Below are 25,000 nucleotides of genomic sequence, written 5' to 3' on the forward strand. Positions count from 1 at the left end.
CATACAACCGCGCTCGATTGGTTCCACTGATTCCAAACGCAACGAGATGAAACGGAGTCGCTAGATTGTTGTCCTGGACAGGGGCGGCGGAGCTAGTTGAAAGTTGAGGGGGCTGAAAGGGTAAACATTACAGAAAGCAGAAATTCTACAGCATAAAGTTGATAAAGTTGGGGGGGCTCTAGCCCCCCCAGCCCCCCCGGCTCCGCCGCCCCTGGTCCTGGATGAACAAAGCATCCAACAGCATGGGAACGATGCGTGCAAACACGCGAGACGTGTCGTTGACATGCCACCGACCCATCGGACCGTACAGAGCGGCAGAGTGAAGAGCCGTGTGGCCGGTCTCGCGCACTTTCAGGAGCGGATTGTACCCCATCTTCAACAGTTCTTGTACGGCCGCTCCGCAGCCCAACGTGGCGCCCCAGTGCAAAGGGGCAGGCGGTATTCGCCGACTTGAATGACAGTCGTCTTTTTGAAACCGAGCGACTGGCTGCTCTTCAGGAGATTTCTGAATTCGGAAGCAAATGCTGCGCCGCACTGAAACATCTTTGTCCGGGAATCAGGAAGTCAAAGAGAGGATTTTGAACGTTAATTGTTTGCTGCTATGAGCTGATGAAGAGGTGGCACCTATGATGGAATGGAGTTTGTGTGTAGAGTGTGGGAAATGAACATGATGATAAGATAAACAAAATTAAGTAGGAAAGAGTATAGTAAGTTAGAAGGTGGATAAAGATCGAAACTAACAGACATATGTAAGGAAAACAAACACACACAAATGCAGATACAAAAAGGCTGTTTCCTTGCAAAATGTGACTGTCGTCGTCGTTCACTGCCTGCCCTTTAAATTAATTAAACAACCAGTCAACTTTGTGAAAGTCTTGACCAGTGCATGTCAGCACAGCTTGCTGACCGAGTTGAGCACTCGCATTGTGAGCTACAACAGAAGGTCGACCTGAACGAAATCAGCATTACTAGAAGTACATCGCAACATTTTTGCAAGAATTACAATACACACGCACGCACGCACGCACGTACGCACGCACGCACGCACGCACGCACACACACACACACACACACACACACACACACACACACACACACACACGAGGATCTGGAACGCCTACGGCCAAAAATCTGTGTATACCCATGAAGCTAATGAACCATTTAGCAACACGTCAGTATCCCAAACACCTGGTAATGGCCCACTACTGGCCCACACGCTCGTAAATCGACGTAAATAGCACGTAAATCGACGTAAAATACGAAGACACGTAATTTTTCTTAATTTACGATCCTGGGTCGTATTTTACGTCTGAAGTGTAGCTTTGCGTATGCACTTTGCGACGTAAATTACGAAGATCGTAAATTTCGAAAGATTTACGTGTCTTCGTATTTTACGTCTATTTGCGTCTTATTTAGATACGTTGATTTACGTAACATCGCTAGGTCATAATGACACGTGCACTGTGTGATTACTTCCACTCCATCATTTGACATTAGTATAGGAGCTCTTCAACATTCATCTTTATTAATTAATTAATAATAATACCGCCGTTCAGTACATGCAAATGTGCATAAGCCGTATACAGAGTACTACACAAGGCTAGAGACCAAACGGAGCCGTCAATCTGTGTGAACTGAAGGTTCCGCCCATGGGAGGGTCTACGCAGTGTACAATTGTGGTTGATAGACGTTGAGCTGTCATTAGACGCTTCGTGCCAAGTATGGATGGTTTGCTAGAACTGGTGAAAGGCAACAAAGACCGGTTGCAATACACGGTAAGCAATTAAGAATCTAGCTATCTAATTATGTATGACTGACAAAAATTGATCTAAGTGGACTACATCGTGCATTCTCTAGACTGAAATTCGATTAGCTGCCTATAGTATTGGCAAGACTTTCTCTAGACGAGACGTACAAAAAGGCTTCTATGAGCTAAACTTCGATTCAAAAAGTAATGTCAACATGATAAGTTTTTGGTGATGTAGTAGGCATAAATATGTTGACAGGCCTGTGGTCAAAGTCTACTGTAGAGTTCAGGGCCGTAGGAGCCGGTGCGGCTGGTGCGGCCATGGCCGCACCACTTTTTGTAGCCTCGCCTAGCCAGACCCTTCTCTGCGCGAGCGAAAGAGAGAGAAGAGGAAAAACAAACACATATAAGGAGGCATTCAATTTGAAACCAGACTGACAGATATTCACACACACGTACACGCACACACACACACACACACACACACACACACACACAGAGCATTGGTCTCTTGCTTTAACGCGCACTAAATTAAAAGCCACGCCCTTTAGCGTGCGTTAGGCCGTACCACTTTTTATTTGCTTCCTACGGGCCTGGAGTTGGTATTATGCAAGACATTCGGCAGCGCATAAAACGCCACGAATGTAACACAGCGTAAGTGTTTATCGTTTTGCACTGTTGTATGCATTTTTGGGATAAATTTTGTTCCGTGTGCATCTAGACGATTGCGACGGCCTCGTCATCCTAGGAATTCCAGATCCGTATGTCGCGACACGTTACCAACGCAGTACTCGTCACGACATCCACCTCTTGATCATGAACGGGCAGTCGGTGATGAAGGTTTGGAAAACCTGCAGCTGTCGCCAATGGCAAGCTCGGAACTACGTATCTGTCGTGCACGTGACAATTGTAATTCATTATCACAATATTTAAATTCAATTTGTGGTAACAGGTGAAATAGATTTCCAAGCTGCAGGGATAGCGACAGCTGCAGGTAGCGTACCCACTTCCAAGCGACAGGTGCATGCTTTTGAACAATCACGACAATGGGCTGCCCCGTGGCGCTGGGACTTCTAGCTAAACGACAAGATTTCTAAAAATAGCTATATATAGATACTCTGACTTACAATTAGACATCTTTTTTATACAGATTCTTTTTTGATTGAAATAATTCAAATTATCGATGGGAAGACGATTCTACCTGGAAGCAGAAGAAGACGACTGCCATCGAGGGCACTAAATGTATTAGCATTATCTACATGTGTACGTTCATGACATTATCATTGATCTTTTCATTCGGCAGGAAAAAATTATATGGAATCAAGAAAACTGTCAAATAATTTAACTGTGATTTTGTAATTTGTATTATATTATTTTGTAATTAACATAATTAGTTTGATCAGGGGCGTACGCAGGATTTCTCTAGAGGGGGTTCGTTGTAGGCGCGCCGAAAAGTTAAGTGCTGTACTACTTTATAGATTTATATTATTTTTTACAGATAATTTCAATGTATCCAAAATCGGGAGTCTCGTTGTGTCTTCTGCTGTCCCCATATGTAATGGTGCTGTGTAGTTGCGCTCATGCGGCATTGCCTAATTCGAATTCCGCCATTACCTAGCGCCTAGAGGGGGTTCGTCCGAACCCCCTCGAACCCCCTCTGCGTACGCCCCTGTTGATAATAAAGGAAATTTGAACATCGGTGTGGCAATTTGCACTCTCGCGTTACTGCATGCATATATACGGAAACTCACTCGTAAATGCTACGTAACTGCTACTTATATGACCGTAATTGAAAAGTAATTAGGCCATAATTAGACGTAAATTTACGTAAATGCCCAGTATATGAACGGTTTTCACAACGTAAATTGACGTAAGTTAGAGTAAATCGAGTCGTAAACCCTCTAAACGTAAAACAATCGTAAATGACCCGCAATTGCTACGTAAATGACCGTAAATGAACGTAAAGTGGCCATTTACAAATAAATACGTCTATTTACGAGTAGGATCGGCGTAATTTACGGTTTCAATACGATGATCGTAAATTCGATTTACGTGCTATTTACGTCGATTTACGAGCTTGCGGGCTACTACTCTCTGTTCGCGTTCACTGTGTATTTAAAAAAATCGTTATAACTCCTGTGTCCTTCATCGGTAAGCGACGATCTTGGCATCATTCGAAAGCGCAAGAGCCCGGATTTCTTGTCGATGCTCAACATAGCATGTAACTAAGACACACCCAGGAGGATAAGGTTTTTGCATATCAAAGACCATTAGTCTATTAGGACGTTATGGTTACGATATGAACAGATAAGTGGTCACGTAAGCAGATGCCATGTCAATTACTTCATTACTATTAATTACTCTTGTGCAAAGCTTCATGCGTTCAGCAACGCTTGGTAGTGTTCGTCTGGACTTGGCTGGTCAATGCGACATCACTATCAACTTCCGTCACTTCGTAGTCGTCATCTATCTCATTTGTAATGTTAGAGCTCTCCGTGATGTCTTTCCTGCATCCCGTCTTTTTTCTAGAAATTCTTCTTCTTTTTCCTCGTGTTTTGCAGGTATTGTAAGTCACAGTAAAACACCTCTGTGTCAGTAACAGTAAATCCGGAGTCACAGTAAACAAGCTATTGATGTCATAGGTCACAGGCAATTAGTTAAGTGTTTCTAAACCAACAAAGGTGCTTCATTACATAGTTCCAGATTCACAGTAAACGCGAACAGAGAGTACTGTAATGGGTGGAGCCCACGTCAGCTACTACACTGCATGCAAACATTGAATGCAACGCACACACACTAACATCTCACCTGCAGCAAAGCCAGATGCGCAAACCGACCACACACACGCATACGCAAGTCCCATGGTAACCACGTGTGCCCATTCAGCAGCTACACACACATTCCTGTGTGCTACTACTGCAGCAGCTTTGCTAGACTATACAATGAATGACGTGTGACGCTGTACGTCAGCGGTTGCTCGTCTGGATGCTATTGTTCTGCGGAGGGAGACGCGAAAGCACGTGAACCGAGTGATCGAGTTAGACGAAGCATTTACTTGCATTCCGCGAAGCACTCGGTGGGAGGAACCAAACTAAATCGCTCACATTCCATTAGTAGATCTAGTCTAGTAGCTACATGCATAACCCAAATAATTTTTTATTAATGACAAAAATAATGTTACCCAAATGTCATGCTGTTATTGCCACACCGTTTCCTGTTGCTGTTTGTGTTGGATACTGAAAGTGTTAATTGGCAAAAATTGAAATTATTATTTTGTATTACAGGTTGGGATATCAACACTGGCATGTCACTGTGCATACTTAGTTGTCTATGTATTTTACGTTTTCCATCAGTTTTTGTCTCTCTAGACTATGGGTTTCTTTGTAACTTGTTTGTTACTTTGTACTGCACTAGTAGGCTAGCAATAGCAAGCTAAGGCTGGTAGAAGCAAGCACAACAAATGATTTCAAATTTAGTAAACACTGTGTGAAAAGATGTGATCAAATATACTGAATTTGCATGTGTACATGGACTGCTGATCTATGAATATCTTTAATTAATAACATTGAATGATTGTTTGGTGAATTAGCAATGTTCAGTGTTCTTATTGGCAATTGCATCTAAACTCTGTATTCGTATCAATATACTGTAAATACATATAAAGCATATAATAATCATAATGTCTGATAATGATAAAATTTCTGGGTAAAACAAAGGGCACAATGATGGCTAGTCGATACAGGCACCTCACATTCTGCACACCAACACAGAAATTATGAAACTATAATGTTTATATAACGGTCACACTTAGGAGCTACAATTCTATTGGGAAGATGACAAGCTTCTCTTGACTGCAGCATCAATGGGATACGGTAACAGTGCACACACCTCCAACAGCAGATCATCCATCTTCTTCATATCACCAACTTCCTCAGTCTTCACTTGAATAATTGCAGATAATTTGTCAGCTAGAGACGCTTTGTCATGACAAATGGCACTAATCTGTGAGCTATTAAAACCTAATCTTTCTGCAAATGATTGCCATTGATCTACACCATACTCAATTACAGCCTTCACAACTGGACTGGGAAAGAGTGGAGTTGCTTGTTTGGAAGGGAGAATGACCAGCAGGTCACCAAGACTTTCTACCACTTGCTCATCACAAACTACTTGTGTTACTGCAGTGTCCGGCCCTTTGTTCTTTGCTTCTGCTTCCTTGATTTCCTCTTCTGAGTAAACAGCAACTTGTTTCAGTTCTTTGTGTTCCTCTAAATGCTTTCTGCTCAGATATTCAGTCTTATAGTCAGTGCCTGGACTGTATCTGTCTAACATATCTCTCCAAAGAGACATGACAGTGTTGAGCAAGGAAACACATTCTGCTTCAGTTGCCTTACCACCACGACATACAAAGTCGACAGAACGAACAGGATCTACCATGGCAACCAAACATGCAACACGATTAGAGACTGTATCACCTTGTGAGGTGATTAGTCCATTCCTCCACAGCTGTGCTTTCTTATCTAATGTAGTGCAAACTTTAGATTGAAACATGCAAAATGCAGATGGACTGAAGATGGTCGTCTGACTGCTGCACACTTGACGTCGACCGACATACACTTTCTTACTCTCCTCTCTCTTCCACATGACAGACAGATACTTACAAGGCAAGAGAGCTGGAAACATGTATGTGTTGTCTCTGCCTTCCACTTTAAAGCAGAAACCAAGAGATTCATTTAGAGCAAGAACTTTATCTGTGTTGAGTTGAACTTGAATCTTCTTATCTTTTCGGTAATCATTGATTGCCGTTTCTGCTTCTTCTCTTGTTACTGTGCCATCCTTCCTCTTTGACCTGACATGCCACTTAAAATCCTCAGAAGCAATGAGAGGACCGATGGCATAATGATGCAGACCGGCAGGATTGAGAGCAGCCACATCACCAACAACAGCAATCTAACACAGAACAAAACAATAGCACATACCTTGGGACATAAATAAATGTCATGAAATAATGATGTCACTAATCCTACTACATCAAAATGTCGCAAAGGCACACCAACCCATGTCCTTCCATTGTACATTACATTACAACACATGCATGCATGCACACACACACACACACGCACGCACGCACACACACACACACACACACACACACACACGCACGCACACACACACACACACACACACACACACACGTGACACACACACACACACACACACACACACACACACACACACACACACACGTGTGACACACACACACACACACACACAAACACACACACACACACACACACACACACACACACACACACACACACACACACACACACACAGCCAAACTAACGAACTAGGCAGCTGCTAGTTGTCTCACCTCTCCTGAATCATCCAGAAAATCAACTACCTTCTCTACAACCTTCTTCTCTTGTCCTGGACATGCCTCCTGCTCAATACTTTCCATGAGTGTTGCCTTCTCCATGAACGGATCTTCTTGTTTCTTACGAAGAGAAGGAAGCAATGTGGACACGACTGGCTGACAAAGACGAGGATACAGAGGAGCAGACTGAATGAAACATAAATATCTATATCAGCAACCAACTAAAAGAATAGGATTTGTTTTATGCTTACCTTTTGAAACTGCAGCTTGAACTCAAGAAGAATTTCCTTCAAAATTCTCAATTGAGGAGAAGAACTCTTTCTGCAATCAAGAATAATACAGTCTTCAATTATGTTGATCTTGCCTTTAAACACTTCAGAAAGGTGCATGACCACACACTTAAATAAATTTTGACAATTATCATAAGTGTCTCTTCGACTGGCAGCTATCAACACTGTGGGTATGAACTGTGCATCCAAACTGGCTCTGAGAAATGAGAGCCAATACTGAAGCTCTTCTAGCAACTCCTCAACAGTGCACTGTCGTCTCTCCTTTCCTCTCGCTAGACTCACCAGCAGAATGAAGAACGAGTTGGATGAAGAAAAGAAAAGGCCGTGTGTTTTGTGGAACTGCTTTTGACCTGCATAGTCCCACAGTGAGAAGCGACCCACTCCTGAAATATCGGCTGTCATCACGTCGATACCAATTGTGCGTTCCTCTTCACATTGTGGGTCATCTGCTTTGTTCTCATTTGCAAAGAAAGCCCATTCTAACCATCCTCGTTTCAGAGCCTCCATGAGTGTCGTCTTTCCTGCTCCTTCTGAACCAATGAAACACAATTTCATGATTTCTGGTCTCACTGTGCCCTCAGCATACAGAACAGCATACTTCTGTTCATCCTGACAATACAACCCATCCATACTACACATACCACCATATCTCACTACATAAATGTCTCACTATTGCTTTCCTCAGTCGTCTTCTCAGTTCACCATCAGTCAGTTGGTGCGGCCTCCTGCCATCCTGACAACATAATATACAAATATAAAAATGTCAATATCACAGGTAATAAACAATACAAAGATACAAGAAATGCTATCACAGATAAAGAAATATACCTAATACATTTCCACGCAAAAAGTCATTTATTATGAGTGGTTCCATTCTTAAAAAACGGCAAATATCCCTTAACCAATCACAGCACCATTTCAAGGATGTAAACGACCTCACATGCCTTGTTTGAATGTTGGCTTGGCATACTCTACTGTGAACTTGCAAGGACAACAGAACTGGTCCAGCAGGTCCAGTGCTTGCCAGACCAATATTTGAAACGTTAACTTCCACCAGAAGAATAAAGCAGTTACCCTCGGTTAAAACACAAAAAATGACCAATAAGGAATTTATCTATTTTGTGGTTCAATCAATTAACATCATTTATTTGTAATTAGTTCTGTTTACAAAAAACAGACCTTTTTTGGTAGTATTGTAAATGTTATAAGTGATGTGACTGAATCATGACTCTTAGCGCATTATGCTAGACTAGACTCTTACCCAGTCCTCTCCTCGCGTGTGTGCTCCGCACGTTTTAGCACGTGCAAACAAAAAAGCACAAGCTAAAACACGTGGAGTGCACACAAGAAGAAGACTGGGTAAGAGTCTAAGCTATGCCACTGTATATTTGCTTCCAACAGCCATGACCTGTTCCATGAAAGTTAGAAGGGCTTGTTTACCTTATCTTTAGCATCTGCATCAGCCTTCTTCTCCAACAGACACTCGACTGCCTCACGATGACCAAGTTGAGCAGCAAAGTGAAGTAAAGTGCGACCAGACTGCATGCACAACACAAAAACATCTTTCACACATAATCAACAGTATTGTGAAAACTCTCACCTCCTTCTCCACTGATTGACAAAACTTTTCTGCAATCTTTGTTGCAACTTCCACTTCATTCATAAATGCCCACTCCAGCAACTTCCACACTTTCTATTATCAACAATCAAAGAAAGAGAATCAATGTCACAAATCAATTCCATAAAAGGAAATACAAACAAAAATAAAGAGCGCTAAATTGGTAAGGCTTAGTGCTGATTGCACAATTATTGCATGCTTGCGCGATTTTACAAAGTTACAATATGTCACGTGACTCAAAATACTAGTAGCAACATGTTGTAGTGCGCTTCTTTGCTGTTCCATAGCATTACAACTGACAACATATCGAGATCATATTCGTTGATCAAAGCTTGTAAGTGTCTACATCAAATGCTGCATTCAGACTAACCCATACACTCACATGCCCACAGGAACCTATCATGCTGGCTTCTTCTCTAAACAAACCTTTCTCTGTAAACTCAAGCTAATTTAAACATCTCAACATATGATGTAAAACCTATCTATGTTGTAAATCAAGAGCTAGAGCAGCAACTGACGCAAACGTTGATGACACACATGCGTCTGCACACTCACACACATGCACACACCCACACCCACACAAATGAACAAATTTTAAGCCCTTCCCGTCATTCGACGTCGGCCTTAAGGTAGGTTGTGAAGATAGCTCCCCTGCCTCTAGAGCCAGCGCTACAATCCACCTGGAGCTTGGCCAGAGTCATCCAGGTGCACTGACAATGGCGCAGCTCTGGGACTGGACACCAAGGCCCATAAGTACCCGTCTGCTGAATGATGTTACTGCCAAGTCAGCGGCCATGTCCACCCCAGTCAATGACCAGGTACTCATTTATACTCCTGAGTCGAGAGAAGCAATTGTGTTAAGTTTCTTGCTTAAGGAAATTATGCCATAGCTCGCCATCACTGTGCCTTGAACTTGCAACCCTGCAAGGTCCCGGATGTTTCCATTCTCCAAATGCACTACTAACCAATTGAGCTACAACACACACACACACACACACACACACACACACACACACACACACACACACACACACACACACACACACAAACACACACATACACACACACACACACACACACACACACACACACACACACACACACACACACACACACACACACACACACACACACACACACACACACACACACACACACACACAATGATAACCGAGGGCAGTGCATGCACAACAATGATCAATTAATACCAAACTGTTAGCCTCAACGCTAGGCCATCTTCCCCTTATGTGGTAGTGTAACGCGTGTGATGTTATGTAGGGACACCACATTTTGTCACGTGATGACTTTTTCATGTTGCGATTGGTTGTTCAAACATTATGTATGCAATTAAATTAGCTTACTGATTATTGATAGGAGTTGCCTGTAAGTCAGTTACAGTTAATTAGCAATAGAATGGTCGGTGGAGAAGAAACGAGGTGTGAGATCGCAGCAATCAAAGAAAAAGAAAATATACACGAAAATTTAAGTCTGTGCTTGCACGCAGGACTGGTGATACTTTGCAAGTGTAATTCTACTACCTGTGCCCCCAAACATTCTGTGAATAGATGTCTTCTCAGGACCTCTGCAATCCAAAGGGTGGCGCAAGCACAGCTGCAGACTACATGTCTACAATCGCCGTTAGCGTGGCAAGTGTTTGCTGCTTCTTAATGTTTCATAAACCCACATCATCCTTGAAGTTCAACGCAGTTGTAATGTTCTGCTGATCTGCAGCCGGCTGTCGTTTGATCTGTAGCCAACTCAGCTGGAAACGTTTCCCCGGTTGGTTATTATAACTAGTAATTAAAGCTGTGTTTACACAGTCGCTTCTACAGCTATGAGCCTTCAAAGTCCTGAACACCGGGCCACGTATGGTGGGAGGAGTATTTGTCGTGAAGAATTACGAATCTACATGCTATTTCTTTCTACACATGCTACTTGTAACATGTATTTAAAATCCTACATAGTGACTGTCGTTTCGCGTGACCGCAAAGTCCGTAGTAGTCGCAAGTAGAGTCATCGTATACGGGACATAACATCTCTACTGGTTACGTAATGTTAGATACACGTATAACTATCGTAAAACCAAGAAAGCGATCGATTTTGGGTCAGCAGTTGCAGACAGGTGAGTTCTGTTGTTTATGTCCGACAGGTCCTAGCAATCACAAACATGAATTACACTGTTCTGGTGAGAAAACTCTCTCAAGGAAGTTTCGCGCGTACGATCGGCTGTTCGTCTATATTCTCTGGTTGCCATGTACGACATAAAGGAATTAATGGTTCGTGATTGGGCCACACTAAGGAGGCATGGCACATTCCTGTAGCGTGACAGACATAACCAGCCAGCCAGCCAGCCAGACACATAGTCCCCAGACCGGAAGTCGGTTTAGCCCTATACGTTTAGAGTACGCTATTCGCCAAGTCTTGTGACTTTTACAAAGTCCCTTTTCTTATAGGCTCATAGCTGAATTACGGAATGAGAGACCGTGATGATGACAAACCAGGAAGAGCTTACCTTATTAATTAATTTAAAAAGTTTATTGATTAATTGGATAATGAGTAATGTGAGGGTATTTATGCATAATGTGTCCCCACGCCATTCTTCGCCTTACAGTGGCAACTTTGTTTCTGGTCACGTGAACCTCTTGTATAAACGCGTGCGTTACTCCACCACGTAAGCCCAAGATGGACTAGCGTCGAGGTCACCAAACTGTATCCACTCACTATGCCGTTAGACAACTGTTACTCACCTTTAATGCAACTGACTGCATTATTGATAACAACTGACCAGCTGTTGACATGTAACGACTCATCACAGCAATATCGAAAGGTGTCTTCCCATCCTACCACACATACAATTGTAATGGAATGAGTCAGTAAGAATATGACAACATGCCTTCACAAATCTTAGTAAATCTGCAGCATTTAGTAAACATAAAATCAACATACTAGTACAAAACCTATCTTAGGCCACACATATTGCAAAGTGTAAGTAACATCTTTCACCAAACAGGTTGTTGATATCAACTTTATACAACTAAGAACATCAGATCTGTGACCAAAAACATCCTAACACGTTAAAGTAGACTTCATTCTACTGATTGTTCTTGATTGAAACATAATTTTCATGTCATACGTTCAACCAGTACACACGTTTCTGGGTAAAATCCTTTTAAACCATCCTAGGAAGCACAAACTCCAACTTCCCATACCCTCCAGTCACCACAAAGAAATCGATTCATTAGACAGCACTTTTCTCAATGTTTGCAAGTTGAACAAACGTTAGCAGGTAACTCTACCATACAGAATGCACTACTTACTATAAATATCGCAAATCATATATGCAACAAAGTGTAAAGGGGAACTCCAACGCAAATACAACCTAATCTCTAAATGTAGACTTTATCGTGAAAATCCGTGCTGCACTACTTTCAGTCCAGCCGTCACTTTCATAGCGAAGAAAATACAAGTTATGTACAAAGCATGCGCCAAACTGACATCATTGACGCTAAGCTCCGCCTACACCAAATCAATTGTCTGCGTAGCTCAGTTATCTTGCCAGTAAACTACACAAAAGCTAAACAGGAATGGTAACTATAAAGGGATCTTGTGTTTTAAGGCCTTAAAAGCTCTTTGTAACAAAAGTAGGATGGTAGAGACCGTTTTCTCCCAGCAGATTTGACCCTCTCCTCTCACAGAACATGAGGCTAGCGCAATAAAACTCAATGGTAATTAGCATTAGCCTTCGTTCTATTAATCTACAAGAAGAAACATGCACAAGGTTCAAGTATGTCAAGGAAGCGTAGACGATCTCTCCGAGAAACCTGCGTAGGCAGACACACACCTTCTTGTTGTTCTCTAGTCCTACGTCCACATCAAATTTAGGTAGCAGTTTGGTGTGCTCAGCTTTGGAGATCAGCATGGCTTCTAGATGCCCTAGGAGTCACGATAGAGAATAAAGTATCCGGGAATGACAAAGAGACAGTATATTGCCATGGTCATAAGTCTACACACCATGCAGGGTAAAACAACTTACGTACTACAGTACTAGCTACACCGGCTACATCATTGTGCTCGGGTAAAAGTCTAAGGCTCAATCAAAGTCATTCTGCACCTGTAACACTTTGCCCAGCCGCTGTTTGAAAGGGGTGTGTCAGCTTACTCAGATCTCTCTAAGAGAACCTCATATTTCAACTCTTCGACTGTTTCTCTTCGTAGATTAATTAATAAAACAAAGGGTAATGCTAATTACCATTGAGTTTTATTGTGCTAGCTTCATCTTCTGTGAGAAAAGAGAGTCAAGTCTACTGGGAGAAAACGGCGTCTAGCATATCCTACTTTTGTTGCAGAGAGCTCTTCTAAGGCCTTAAAATACAAGATCCCGCTATAGTTACCATTCCCGTTTAATTTTCGTGTAGTTTACTGGCAAGATAACTGAGCTACGCAGGCAATTAATTTGGTGTAGGCGGAGTTTAGCACCAATGATGTACAAGCCTGGCGCTAGCCTCGTACCCAAGCCCTCTTGCACGCTCGGAGAAGAGAGCCTGGTACAAGTTGTTTTCGCATGTGTGCATAAATTACCTCGAAATCAGAGTAACGTATGCACACATGCAAAACCCACGTTGTTCAGAATCTTGAGCTCATAGTGCCGCGTGCAATGACAGCAAAACAGCTTCCGTGTTCAGTAGTGACTCGTATTCTCAGCGGCCGTACACATGTTTGAAGACCTAGAAGCCAGTGTGCGCTTAGCTAGAGGGCGACTCTTCACGTGCACGGCACTAAAAGGGGTGATCGATGTATTGATCGTCTGCACTGATGTTCTTTGTCCGCTTTCTTCAACCTAGATACCAGTCCTGGCTGTCGTGTGCCTGCACCCTCATTTTTCTGCTACAGCTCAAATGCGCCGAGCACAGCACTGGCAGATCTGCTTGGACGACCGTCTGTTGTACAGATAGAAATTCCCAAAGTAAGATGTAAATTCTGCTGCAGTCCTTCTCAGTAAGCCAGACTGCAGTACAAGTAGACATCGCAATTGAAGAACAACAAACTCGACACTCCAAACCGCTGCCACAAAAACAAGGTCTAAAATTGTCTAGATGGGTCACCGTGACTTTGGGTCTAGATCTATGACTTCATACACTACAAATGCACTGAAGCTGTTTCGCTGTCCGTTGCGCACGACATTATTGGCTCGAGATTCTAAACAACTTTGGTTCTGCATGCATGCATACATTACCCTGATTTTTGAGGTAATTTATGTGCACATGTGAGGACATGTCTACCAGGCCCTCTTCTCCAGGCACGCAAGAGGGCCTGGGTATGAGGCTGGCCTGGTGCATGCTCCGTACATACGTGTTTTCTCTGCTACCAAAGCAGCTGTTTGCCTGAAAGTAGTGCACCAAGAAGTTTCGCAATAAAGCCTACATTTTGAGATCAGATTGCAGGATTCTCGCTACAGCATGGCAGCGCCACGCTCAGAAACGATAGCTAGGAGTCTAAAGTATTACAGCTACGGAAAGTTTGAGAATTTCATACTACTGAAACACAATACTAAAGGTGACAAAAGCCACAAATCCACGCTCTTGCAAAGTAACATGGGATGATAGTCTCGCTCCCTCTGATTCTAGTCCCAGATGCCCGTCCAGTGACCTGGAAACTCTTGTCCGGGAAGTGTGCACCTAAAATCTACTCTAGACGTCATGGCTTCATGCAAAGCAACAATAGTGGTCCACGTCCATCAACACCTGACTAGACAAACTTTCTGTAGCTCGTCTTACAAAACTTGCACACGCGCAATTAATGAAGATCGCTAAGAAGAGCTTACTGGCAATCAAAGTTGATTTCCTTGCCAGGTCACTTGAATGTACGTTACACACAATAGCTACATCACAAAGTCTATCTCACTTGAGATCGGCTCCAGTGCGTATGTCCATGCGTCATGAACCCGCCCATCCCGCCACGCTCACAAAATCTCTAGCGAGAACCCTGAGATTGCATTTCTGTTGGAGTTCCCCTTTATGAGTCAAACTGTTTGTAATATTGTTTACCACATCTTTAGCATCTGCATCAGCCTTCTTCTCCAACAGACACTTGACTGCCTCACGATGATCAAGTTGAGCAGCAAAGTGAAGTAAAGTGCGACCAGACTGCATGCACAACACAAATACATCTCTCACACATAATCAACAGTATTGTGAAAACTCTCACCTCCTTCTCCACTGATTGACAAAACTTCTCTGCAATCTTTGTTGCAACATCCACTTCATTCCTACATGCCCACTCCAGCAACTTACACACATCCTATTATCAACAATCAAAGAAAGAGAATCAATGTCACAAATCAATTCCATAAAAGGAAATACAAACAAAAATAGAGAGCACTAAATTGGTAAGGCTTAATGCTGATTGCACAATTATTGCATGCTTGCACGATTTTACAAAGTTACAATATGTCACGTGACTCAAAATACTAGTAGCAAGATGTTATAGTGTGCTTCTTTGCTGTTCCATAGCATTACAACCGACAACATACCGAAATCATATTCGTTGATCAAGCTTGTAAGTGTCTACATCAAATGCTGCATTCAGACTAACCCATACACTCACATGCCCACAGGAACCTATCATGCCGGCTTCTTCTCTAAACAAACCTTTCTCTGCAAACTCAAGCTAATTTAAACATCTCAACATATGATGTAAACCCTATCTATGTTGTAAATCAAAAGCTAGAGCAGCAACTGACGCAAACGTTGATGACACACACACGCGTCTGCACACTGACACACATGCACACACCCACACCCACACAAATGAACAAATGTTAAGCCCTTCCCGTCATTCGACGTCGGCTTTAAGGTAGGTTGTGAAGATAGCTCCCCTGCCTCTAGAGCCAGCGCTACAATCCACCTGGAGCTTGGCCGGAGTCATCCAGGTGCACTGACAATGGCGCAGCTCTGGGACTGGACACCAAGGCCCATAAGTACCCGTCTGCTGTATGATGTTACTGCCAAGTCAGCGGCCATGTCCACCCCATTTATACTCCTGAGTCGAGAGAAGCAATTGTGTGTAAGTTTCTTGCTTAAAGAAATTATGCCATAGCTCGCCATCACTGTGACTTGAACTTGCAACCCTGCAAGGTCCCGGATGTTTCCATTCTCCAAATGCACTACTAACCAATTGAGCTACAACACACACACACACACACACACACACACACACACACACACACACACACACACACACACACACACACACACACCACACACACACACACACACACACACACACACACACACACACACACACACACACAATGATAACCGAGGGCAGTGCATGCACAACAATGATCAATTAATATCAAACTGTTAGCCTCGACGCTAGGCCATCTTCCCCTTATGTGGTAGTGTAATGCACGTGATGTTACGTAGGAACACTACATTTTGTCACGTGATAACATTTTCATGTTGCGATTGGTTGTTCAAACATTATGTATGCAATTAAATTAGCTTAATAATTATTGATAGGAGTTGCCTATAAAGTCAGTTACAGTTAATTAGCAATAGAATGGTCGGCGGAGAAGAAACGAGGCGTGAAATCGCAGCAATCAAAGAAAAAGAAAATATACACAAAAATTTAAGTCTGTGCTTGCACGCAGGACTGGTGCTACTTTGCAAGTGTAATTCTGCTACCTGTGTCCCCAAACATTCTGTGAATAGATGTCTTCTCAGGACCTCTGCAATCCAAAGGGTGGCGCAAACACAGCTGCAGACTACATGTCTACAATCGTCGTTAGCGTGGCAAGTGTTTGTTGCTTCTTGATGTTACATAAACCCACATCATTATTGAAGTTCAACGCAGTTGTAATGTTCTGCTGATCTGCAGCCGGCTGTCGTTTGATCTGTAGCCAACTCAGCTGGAAAACGTTTCCCAGGTTGGTTATTATAATTACGGAATGACAGACTGTGATGACGACGAACCAGGAAGAGCTTACCTTATTAATTAATTGAAAAAAGTTTATTGATTAATTGGATAATGAGTAATGTGAGGGTATTTATGCATAATGTGTCCCCACGCCATTCTTCGCCTTACAGTGCCAACTTTGTTTCTGGTCATGTGGACCTCTTGTATAACCGCGTGCGTTACTCTACCACGTAAGCCCAAGATGGACTAGCATCGAGGCCACCAAACTGTATCCACTCATTATGCTGTAAGACAACTGTTACTCACCTCTAATGCAACTGACTGCATTATTGATAACAACTGACCAGCTGTTGACATGTGATCTCTTATCACAGCAATATCGAAAGGTGTCTTCCCATCCTACCACACATACAATTGTAATGGAATGAGTCAGTAAGAATATGACAACATGCCTTCACAAATCTTAGTAAATCTGCAGCATTTAGTGAACATAAAATCAACATACTAGTACAAAACCTATCTTAGGCCACACATATTGCAAAGTGTAAGTAACATCTTTCACCAAACAGGTTGTTGATATCAACTTTATACAACTAAGAACATCAGATCTGTGACCAAAAACATCCTAACACGTTAATGTAGACTTCATTCTACTGATTGTTCTTGATTGAAACATAATTTTCATGTCATATGTTCAACCAGTACACACGTTTCTGGGTAAAATCCTTTTAAACCACCCTAGGAAGCACAAACTCCAACTTCCCATACCCTCCAGTCACCACAAAGAAATCGATTCATTAAACAGCACTTTTCTCAATGTTTGCAAATTGAACAAACGTTAGCAGGTTAACTCTACCATACAGAATGCACTACATTACTATAAATATCACAAATCTTATATGCAACAAAGTGTAAAGGAAAACTCCAACACAAATACAACCTAATCTCTAAATGTAGGCTTTATCGTGAAAATCCGTGCTGCACTACTTTCAGTCCAGCCGTCACTTTCATAGCGAAGAAAATATAAGTTATGTACAAAGCATGCGCCAAACTGACATCATTGACGCTAAGCTCCGCCTACACCAAATCAATTGTCTTTTTAACAAAAGTAAGATGCTAGAGGCTGTTTTCTCCCAGCAGATTTGACCCTCTCCTCTCACAGAACATGAGGCTAGCGCAATAAAACTCAATGGTAATTAGAATTAGCCTTCGTTCTATTAATCTACAAGAAGAAACATGCACAAGGTTCAAGTATGTCAAGGAAGCATAGACGATCTCTCCGAGAAACCTGCGTAGGCAGACACACACCTTCTTGTTGTTCTCTAGTCCTATGTCCACATCAATTTTAGGTAGCAGTTTGGTGTGCTCAGCTTTGGAGATCAGCATGGCTTCTAGATGCCTTAGGAGTCGCGATAGAAGATGAAATATCCGGGAATGACAAAGAGACAGTATATTGCCATGGTCACAAGTCTACACACCATGCAGGGTAAAACAACTTACGTACTACAGTACTAGCTACACCGGCTACATCATTGTGCTCGGGTAAAAGTCTAAGGCTCAATCAAAGTCATTCTGCACCTGTAACACTTTGCCCAGCCGCTGTTTGAAAGGGGTGTGTCAGCTTACTCAGATCTCTCTAAGAGAACCTCATATTTCAACTCTTCGACTGTTTCTCTTCGTAGATTAATTAATAAAACGAAGGGTAATGCTAATTACCATTGAGTTTTATTGTGCTAGCTTCATCTTCTGTGAGAAAAGAGAGTCAAGTCTACTGGGAGAAAACGGCGTCTAGCATATCCTACTTTTGTTGCAGAGAGCTCTTCTAAGGCCTTAAAATACAAGATCCCGCTATAGTTACCATTCCCGTTTAATTTTCGTGTAGTTTACTGGCAAGATAACTGAGCTACGCAGGCAATTAATTTGGTGTAGGCGGAGTTTAGCACCAATGATGTACAAGCCTGGCGCTAGCCTCGTACCCAAGCCCTTGCACGCTCGGAGAAGAGAGCCAGGTACAAGTTGTTTTCGCATGTGTGCATAAATTACCTCGAAATCAGAGTAATGTATGCACACATGCGAAACCCACGTTGTTCAGAATCTTGAGCTCATAGTGCCGCGTGCAATGACAGCAAAACAGCTTCCGTGTTCAGTAGTGACTCGTCTTTCTCAGCGGCCGTACACATGTTTGAAAACCTAGAAGCCAGTGTGCGCTTAGCTAGAGGGCGACTCTTCACGTGCACGGCACTAAAAGGGGTGATCGATGCATTGATCGTCTGCACTGATGTTCTTTGTCCGCTTTCTTCAACCTAGATACCAGTCCTGGCTGTCGTGTGCCTGCACCCTCACTTTTCTGCTACAGCTCAAATGCACCGAGCACAGCACTGGCAGATCTGCTTGGACGACCGTCTGTTGTACAGATAGAAATCCCAAAGTAAGATGTAAATTCTGCTGCAGTCCTTCTCAGTAAGTCAGATTGCAGTATAACTAGACATCGCGATCGAAGAACAACAAACTCGACACTCCAAACAGCTGCCACAAAAACAAGGTCTAAAATTGTCTAGATGGGTCACCGTGACTTTGGGTCTAGATCTATGACTTCATACACTACTAATGCACTGAAGCTGTTTCGCTGTCCGTTGCGCACGACATTATCGGCTCGAGATTCTAAACAACATTGGTTCTGCATGCGTGCATACATTACCCTGATTTCGAGGTAATTTATGTGCACATGTGAGGACAATGTCTACCAGGCCCTCTTCTCCAGGCACGTAAGAGGGCCTGGGTATGAGGCTGGCCTGGTGCATACTCCGTACATACAACGTGTTTTCTCCGCTACCAAAGCAGCTGTTTGCCTGAAAGTAGTGCACCAAGAAGTTTCGCAATAAAGCCTACATTTTGAGATCAGATTGCAGGATTCTCGCTACAGCATGGCAGCGCCACGCTCAGAAACGATAGCTAGGAGTCTAAAGTATTACAGCTACGGAAAGTTTGAGAATTTCATACTACTGAAACATAATACTAAAGGTGACAATAGCCACAAATACACGCTCTTGCAAAGTAACATGGGATGATAGTCTCGCTCCCTCTGATTCTAGTCCCAGATGCCCGTCCAGTGACCTGGAAACTCTTGTCCGGGAAGTGTGCACCTAAAATCTACTCTAGACGTCATGGCTTCATGCGAAGCAACAGTGGTCCACATCCATCAACACCTGACTAGACCAACCTTTCTGTAGCTCGTCTTACAAAACTTGCACATGCGCAATTGATGAAGATCGCTAAGAAGGGCTTACTGGCAATCAAAGTTGATTTCCTTGCCAGGTCACTTGAATGTACGTTACAAACAATAGCTACATTACAAAGTCTATCTCACTTGAGATCGGCTCCAGTGCGTATGTCCGTACGTCATGGACCTGCCCATCCCACCACGCTCACAAAAATCTCTAGCGAGAACCCTGAGATTGTATTTCTGTTGGACATCCCCTTTATGAGTCAAACTGTTTGTAATATTGTTTACCTTATCTTTAGCATCTGCATTGGCCTTCTTCTCCAACAGACACTTGACTGCCTCACGATGACCAAGTTGAGCAGCAAAGTGAAGTAAAGTGCGACCAGACTGCATGCACAAAACAAAAACATCTTTCACACATAATCAACAGTATTGTCAAAACTCTCACCTTCTCCACTGATTGACAAAACTTCTCTGCAATCTTTGTTGCAACATCCACTTCATTCCTACATGCCCACTGCAGCAGCTTCCACACATTCTATTATCAACAATCAAAGAAAGAGAATTAATGTCACAAATCAATTCCATAAAAGGAAATACAAACAAAAATACCAAAATTGAGTTTAACAGAACGATTAACGTAGTTGAATTCACTTATTCGGTGCGGCCACAGCATGTGCAAGAAGGCGTACACGGTTGGCACTAAGTGTCGACACACAGGTGTACAGTTTACCTTGGTTACGTGCAAGTTAGCAGCTTCTGTGTCGGTTTCTTGATGGCAGAGCAACAACACACTGCAACCTCAGATGATGCCCAGGGTGGGCACTTGCTGTCCAACCAGCAGCTAAAAAAGCTGATAAACTAGACGGCAAGAAAGACAGTTGCAAAGTTTGCGCAGCCATCTCGGCCTGTCTCTGAAACCAATGCAACTGCAGAACGTAGTGGTCTACTCAGCACATCATCAGTTGGGTGTTTTGTTCATGTAGCCATCTGCCGACGTAGTCAGATAGTGCACACGCATCGAGAGTAATTTGCTGGTCGTATGTTTAGACAGCACCTAGAACTTGTATAGCTTGCATGGGAGAGTGTTCAGAACTGTCAGTTATGGTGGGTGCGTGCGTTGATGTCGATGTGGTTAAGTTACTGAAAAAATGGCTGTTGTGTGGCGGCCACGTGGCCGGCAGTGCAGTCACTGATCCGGGGTGGCAGGTTCCCGGATGGCCTGTGGAGCGGCTCAAAAGACAGGCAACCATGAACGGCAGACGACTGTATGTACTATGTATATAGGTAGGCCGTAGCTAATGCAAGTGTCATGTACTAAGCTCTGATGTCACAGCTCAAGTGGGAGTGGAAAACAGGTGCCGTTAGCAAGACATGTTAGTCCTTGGGGCTACATAATAAAACACGTGGCGGGTAAATACAGAAGCAGAGCAGAGAGGCAACTGGGTGGAGCTTGACAAAAGTGCGACTGGTCAGCGAAAGGTGAGAGCGACTATGCTGATATCTATTGTGGAACCATTTGCGAATAGTTAGCGCAGGGCCAGCAATAGTCGAAGTTGGCGTCAGCGGGTGGTCATATTCTGTGGCGGGACGGCTGGTCCAGGTCCAGTAGCGACTGGCGAGAATGGCATGGCAAATGTGGGCAGAACCATCTGCGGACGATGAAAGCGGCTAGGATCGATCGGCAGGGTTCTGATATCCGCTACTCTAATATGAAGAACAGTGTATATTTTTGCTTGAGGGGCTACTGCGGAAGAGTGGCCTTGCATGGAGACAGAACGGGTTGTACGTGAGCATTATAATTTAACTCTGTTCCACGATTGCTCAGTCCTTGGAGCATGTGCCTATGCTTGAACAAGAAAAAATGGACACCAAGCAGCAGTCACAGGGAACGCCCAAAGTCACCACGCCCAAAGTCGCCACACCCGGAAGCCAGCAGAAAGGTCCATTCTTTTTTAGTGAAGCGTCCGCTCCCGTGCCGGCAAAGCTGGTAAAGAAAATCCAGGCGCTGGAATTCGTGGACATGGCAGATTTGCTGCCGGATAACATCGAGATGCGTCGGCAAGAGGAGGGCACGGCATGTGGCGTAACTGCCCATATGGGTGCAATGCTGAATTCACCACAGACATTGCAATTGTAGCAGAAAGGCAACCGAATAGGGTGCAAGACATGCTGGCGTACCTCAGGCTCATTGTCAGAGAGGCGTAGACAGCGAGAGGAGATGCTTGGCGGCAGTATGACGAGAGGTTTCGCAAGTTCGCTGCTGTGCACCAATCCATTAAGAGGGGACAGCCGCTCCCGTCCACGTTATGCATCATGCTTCATGGCATCTCGAGCGATTCTTTCCCGTGCGAGCACTGCCTGGAGCTGGATCACTCGTCGGCAGAATGTGCTTTGGCAGCGCACCGTCAGCCCTTCTTCCCACAGTTAAACGCACGCCCCTTGGCCAATTCAACTCGATTTGCGCCGTATCCTTCTGCGCTGGCTAGGCCGGTGACAGATTACAGCTCCAGACTGATACGTTGCAAGTGGAATATGGGCTCATGCATGGGTCATTCAGACCGGAAAAAGTATACTGTTGGCAAAACTGGATCTCCAGAGCGCCTATAGAGTGATACCTGTACATAGTGACGACAAGCATCTGTTGGGAATAAGGTGGAAGGGGCGAGTTTGTTTGAATACCGCTCTATTATCAACAATCAATGAAAGAGAATCAATGTCACAAATCAATTCCATCAAAGGAAATACAAACAGAAATACCAAACTGTATCCACTCATTATGCTGTAAGACAACTGTTACTCACCTCTAATGTAACATCTTCAACACGCTGTATTGCCAACACTAACGGACTACCTGCTGCCATGTGACCATTTTTCACAGCCAAATCAAAAGGCTTATTGCTATCCTATCACACATACAATAATTATTGTAATGAGTCTGAAAAATGTCACACGATAATCAAAAATACAAACAGTCCTGTCTGATTGTGCTCACTCTTAAGAACATTAGCAAACAAGTATATGTGTCTAACACACAGCAAAATAAATGCATTTCATTCAAAGTCTAAAATCTATCACAATATATTACACTGAATGGCATGCAGTCAAGTCTTCCTTCATAACCCTGGCTCCAAGTACGCTTAAACCGGGTTAAAGTGGATTAGAATGGAGTTAAGCAGAGACATGCCCTAATATACGCAAAGACACGCCCTAGAGATCAAGCAGAAACTTCAAGCAATCGATGTATGTGCTCTACTATAGATTTTCTGATTTAACTACCCGTGTTGTATGTGTGAACGCAAGTTGGTTGGGGTCGAGTTATCATAACTCTACCCGAGTTATCTTAACCCAAGTTAATCCAAGTTAACCCTGTGTGTCAATCATCACAGAAAAATCAAATGGTGTCCATCTCTAAACTATTGTCTTGTTTTCAAATTGCAAGTGTCATCACACTGAAACCATATGGTAAAGAACAAGTTTCTGGACAACACCTCACAGCATCCATTGAATCTAAAAATTCAATTTTTTCTATACCTCCAGCTATGAACAGCTTTCATATCACAAAGCAGTAATAAATAGCAATGTTCTTAATTTACATATCCATTTAGTAAACATTAGTAAGTTGACTCTACCATACAGGACGCTTTCGCACTGGGCTCTAACCTAGGTTAATCTTGGCTAACCTGGGTTACACACGTACCAGCGTAAACAGCTAACCCAGATTACGTAACTAGTCAAGTGACTTAACCTGGGTCAACAGTAACCCACTAACTCTCTTGCTAGAAACGGCACAAGGCCTAGTTGGAGCTCATCTGGCGCCGACGCTGCTTGTCCACTGCTCGAAGCTCTCGTAAATGCTGGGCTGCGCGGGGATGGCCGATGAGGTGCTGGTCATGTAATGCACATGCCTCAGCCGTAGCACAATGGCACGTTCTATGAATTACTAATGTCGATCATCCAGAATAATTGAAATTGCTAAATTGTCTGTAGTTTGTAGCCATATTATCTTACCGCATCCAGGTACTGAAATTTGGTATCTATTTCTGCAAGTCTGAATGCAATATTTTGTAACCTAGGTTAATTATCAGCTTCTCACATCTATAGTGAGCAGTGGTTTGTCTATCTAGGCTGACCAGAGTCTAGAGTCTCTAGTGTGAAAGCGGCGAAAGATGCACTACACTAGAAACATCACAAGTCACATGCAGCAAAGTTTAAGAGTCAAATGTTCGTAATATTGTTTACCTTATCTTTAGCATCTGCATCAGCCTTCTTCTCCAAAAGACACTCGACTGCCTCACGATGATTAAGTTGAGCAGCAAAGTGAAGTAAAGTGCGACCAGACTGAATGCACAACACAAAAACATCTTTCACACATAATCAACAGTATTGTGAAAACTCTCACCTCCTTCTCCACTGATTGACAAAACTTCTCTGCAATCTTTGTTGCAACATCCACTTCATTCCTACATGCCCACTGCAGCAACTTCCACACATTCTATTATCAACACACACCGCACACTCACACACATTCATTTCATTCTCTCAACACAACTGACTGTCACACACCTTAACTGTAAGATCTTCAACTCTTTCACTCGCAAACACCAACCGACCAGCAGTTAACATGTGACCATCTCTCATAGCCAAATCAATTGCAGTCAAACCATACTAACCATATACAATGCATATTAGCAATGTGTTGTCCAACAAGCAATCAATACAATACAACTGCCAGCACACTATCCATCACTACTCATAATACAACACCATGTCTGCTACGAAAACACTCATCTACATCTCCTGCTGCAGCACACACAATCACACTTTC

At 43.2% G+C, this 25,000-nt stretch overlaps 2 protein-coding genes across 2 annotated transcripts in view; both read right to left on the reverse strand.

The window, feature by feature from the left end:
* Nucleotides 1–373, reverse strand: part of LOC134177785 (uncharacterized) — a 2,267-nt gene extending 1,894 nt beyond the window's left edge. The window contains exons 1-2 of the mRNA XM_062644565.1: nt 240–373; nt 1–92 (exon numbers count right to left, since the gene is read on the reverse strand). The exon at nt 1–92 is cut by the window's left edge and continues 159 nt beyond it. Of these exons, the coding sequence (XP_062500549.1) occupies nt 1–92; nt 240–373 (226 nt within the window). The remainder of the gene's footprint in view (nt 93–239) is intronic.
* A 4,987-nt stretch (nt 374–5,360) lies between these two features.
* LOC134177786 (death-associated protein kinase 1-like) overlaps nt 5,361–25,000 on the reverse strand; it is a 21,679-nt gene continuing 2,039 nt past the window's right edge. Inside the window, exons 4-15 of the mRNA XM_062644566.1 lie at nt 24,739–24,840; nt 23,127–23,168; nt 22,977–23,078; nt 20,621–20,710; nt 15,077–15,175; nt 11,780–11,872; nt 9,015–9,107; nt 8,855–8,953; nt 8,085–8,147; nt 7,376–8,023; nt 7,122–7,310; nt 5,361–6,697 (exon numbers count right to left, since the gene is read on the reverse strand). Of these exons, the coding sequence (XP_062500550.1) occupies nt 5,570–6,697; nt 7,122–7,310; nt 7,376–8,023; nt 8,085–8,147; nt 8,855–8,953; nt 9,015–9,107; nt 11,780–11,872; nt 15,077–15,175; nt 20,621–20,710; nt 22,977–23,078; nt 23,127–23,168; nt 24,739–24,840 (2,748 nt within the window). The 3' untranslated portion in view covers nt 5,361–5,569. The remainder of the gene's footprint in view (nt 6,698–7,121; nt 7,311–7,375; nt 8,024–8,084; nt 8,148–8,854; nt 8,954–9,014; nt 9,108–11,779; nt 11,873–15,076; nt 15,176–20,620; nt 20,711–22,976; nt 23,079–23,126; nt 23,169–24,738; nt 24,841–25,000) is intronic.

Source organism: Corticium candelabrum, chromosome 3 (assembly GCF_963422355.1).
Source record: "Corticium candelabrum chromosome 3, ooCorCand1.1, whole genome shotgun sequence".
NCBI lineage: Eukaryota > Metazoa > Porifera > Homoscleromorpha > Homosclerophorida > Plakinidae > Corticium > Corticium candelabrum.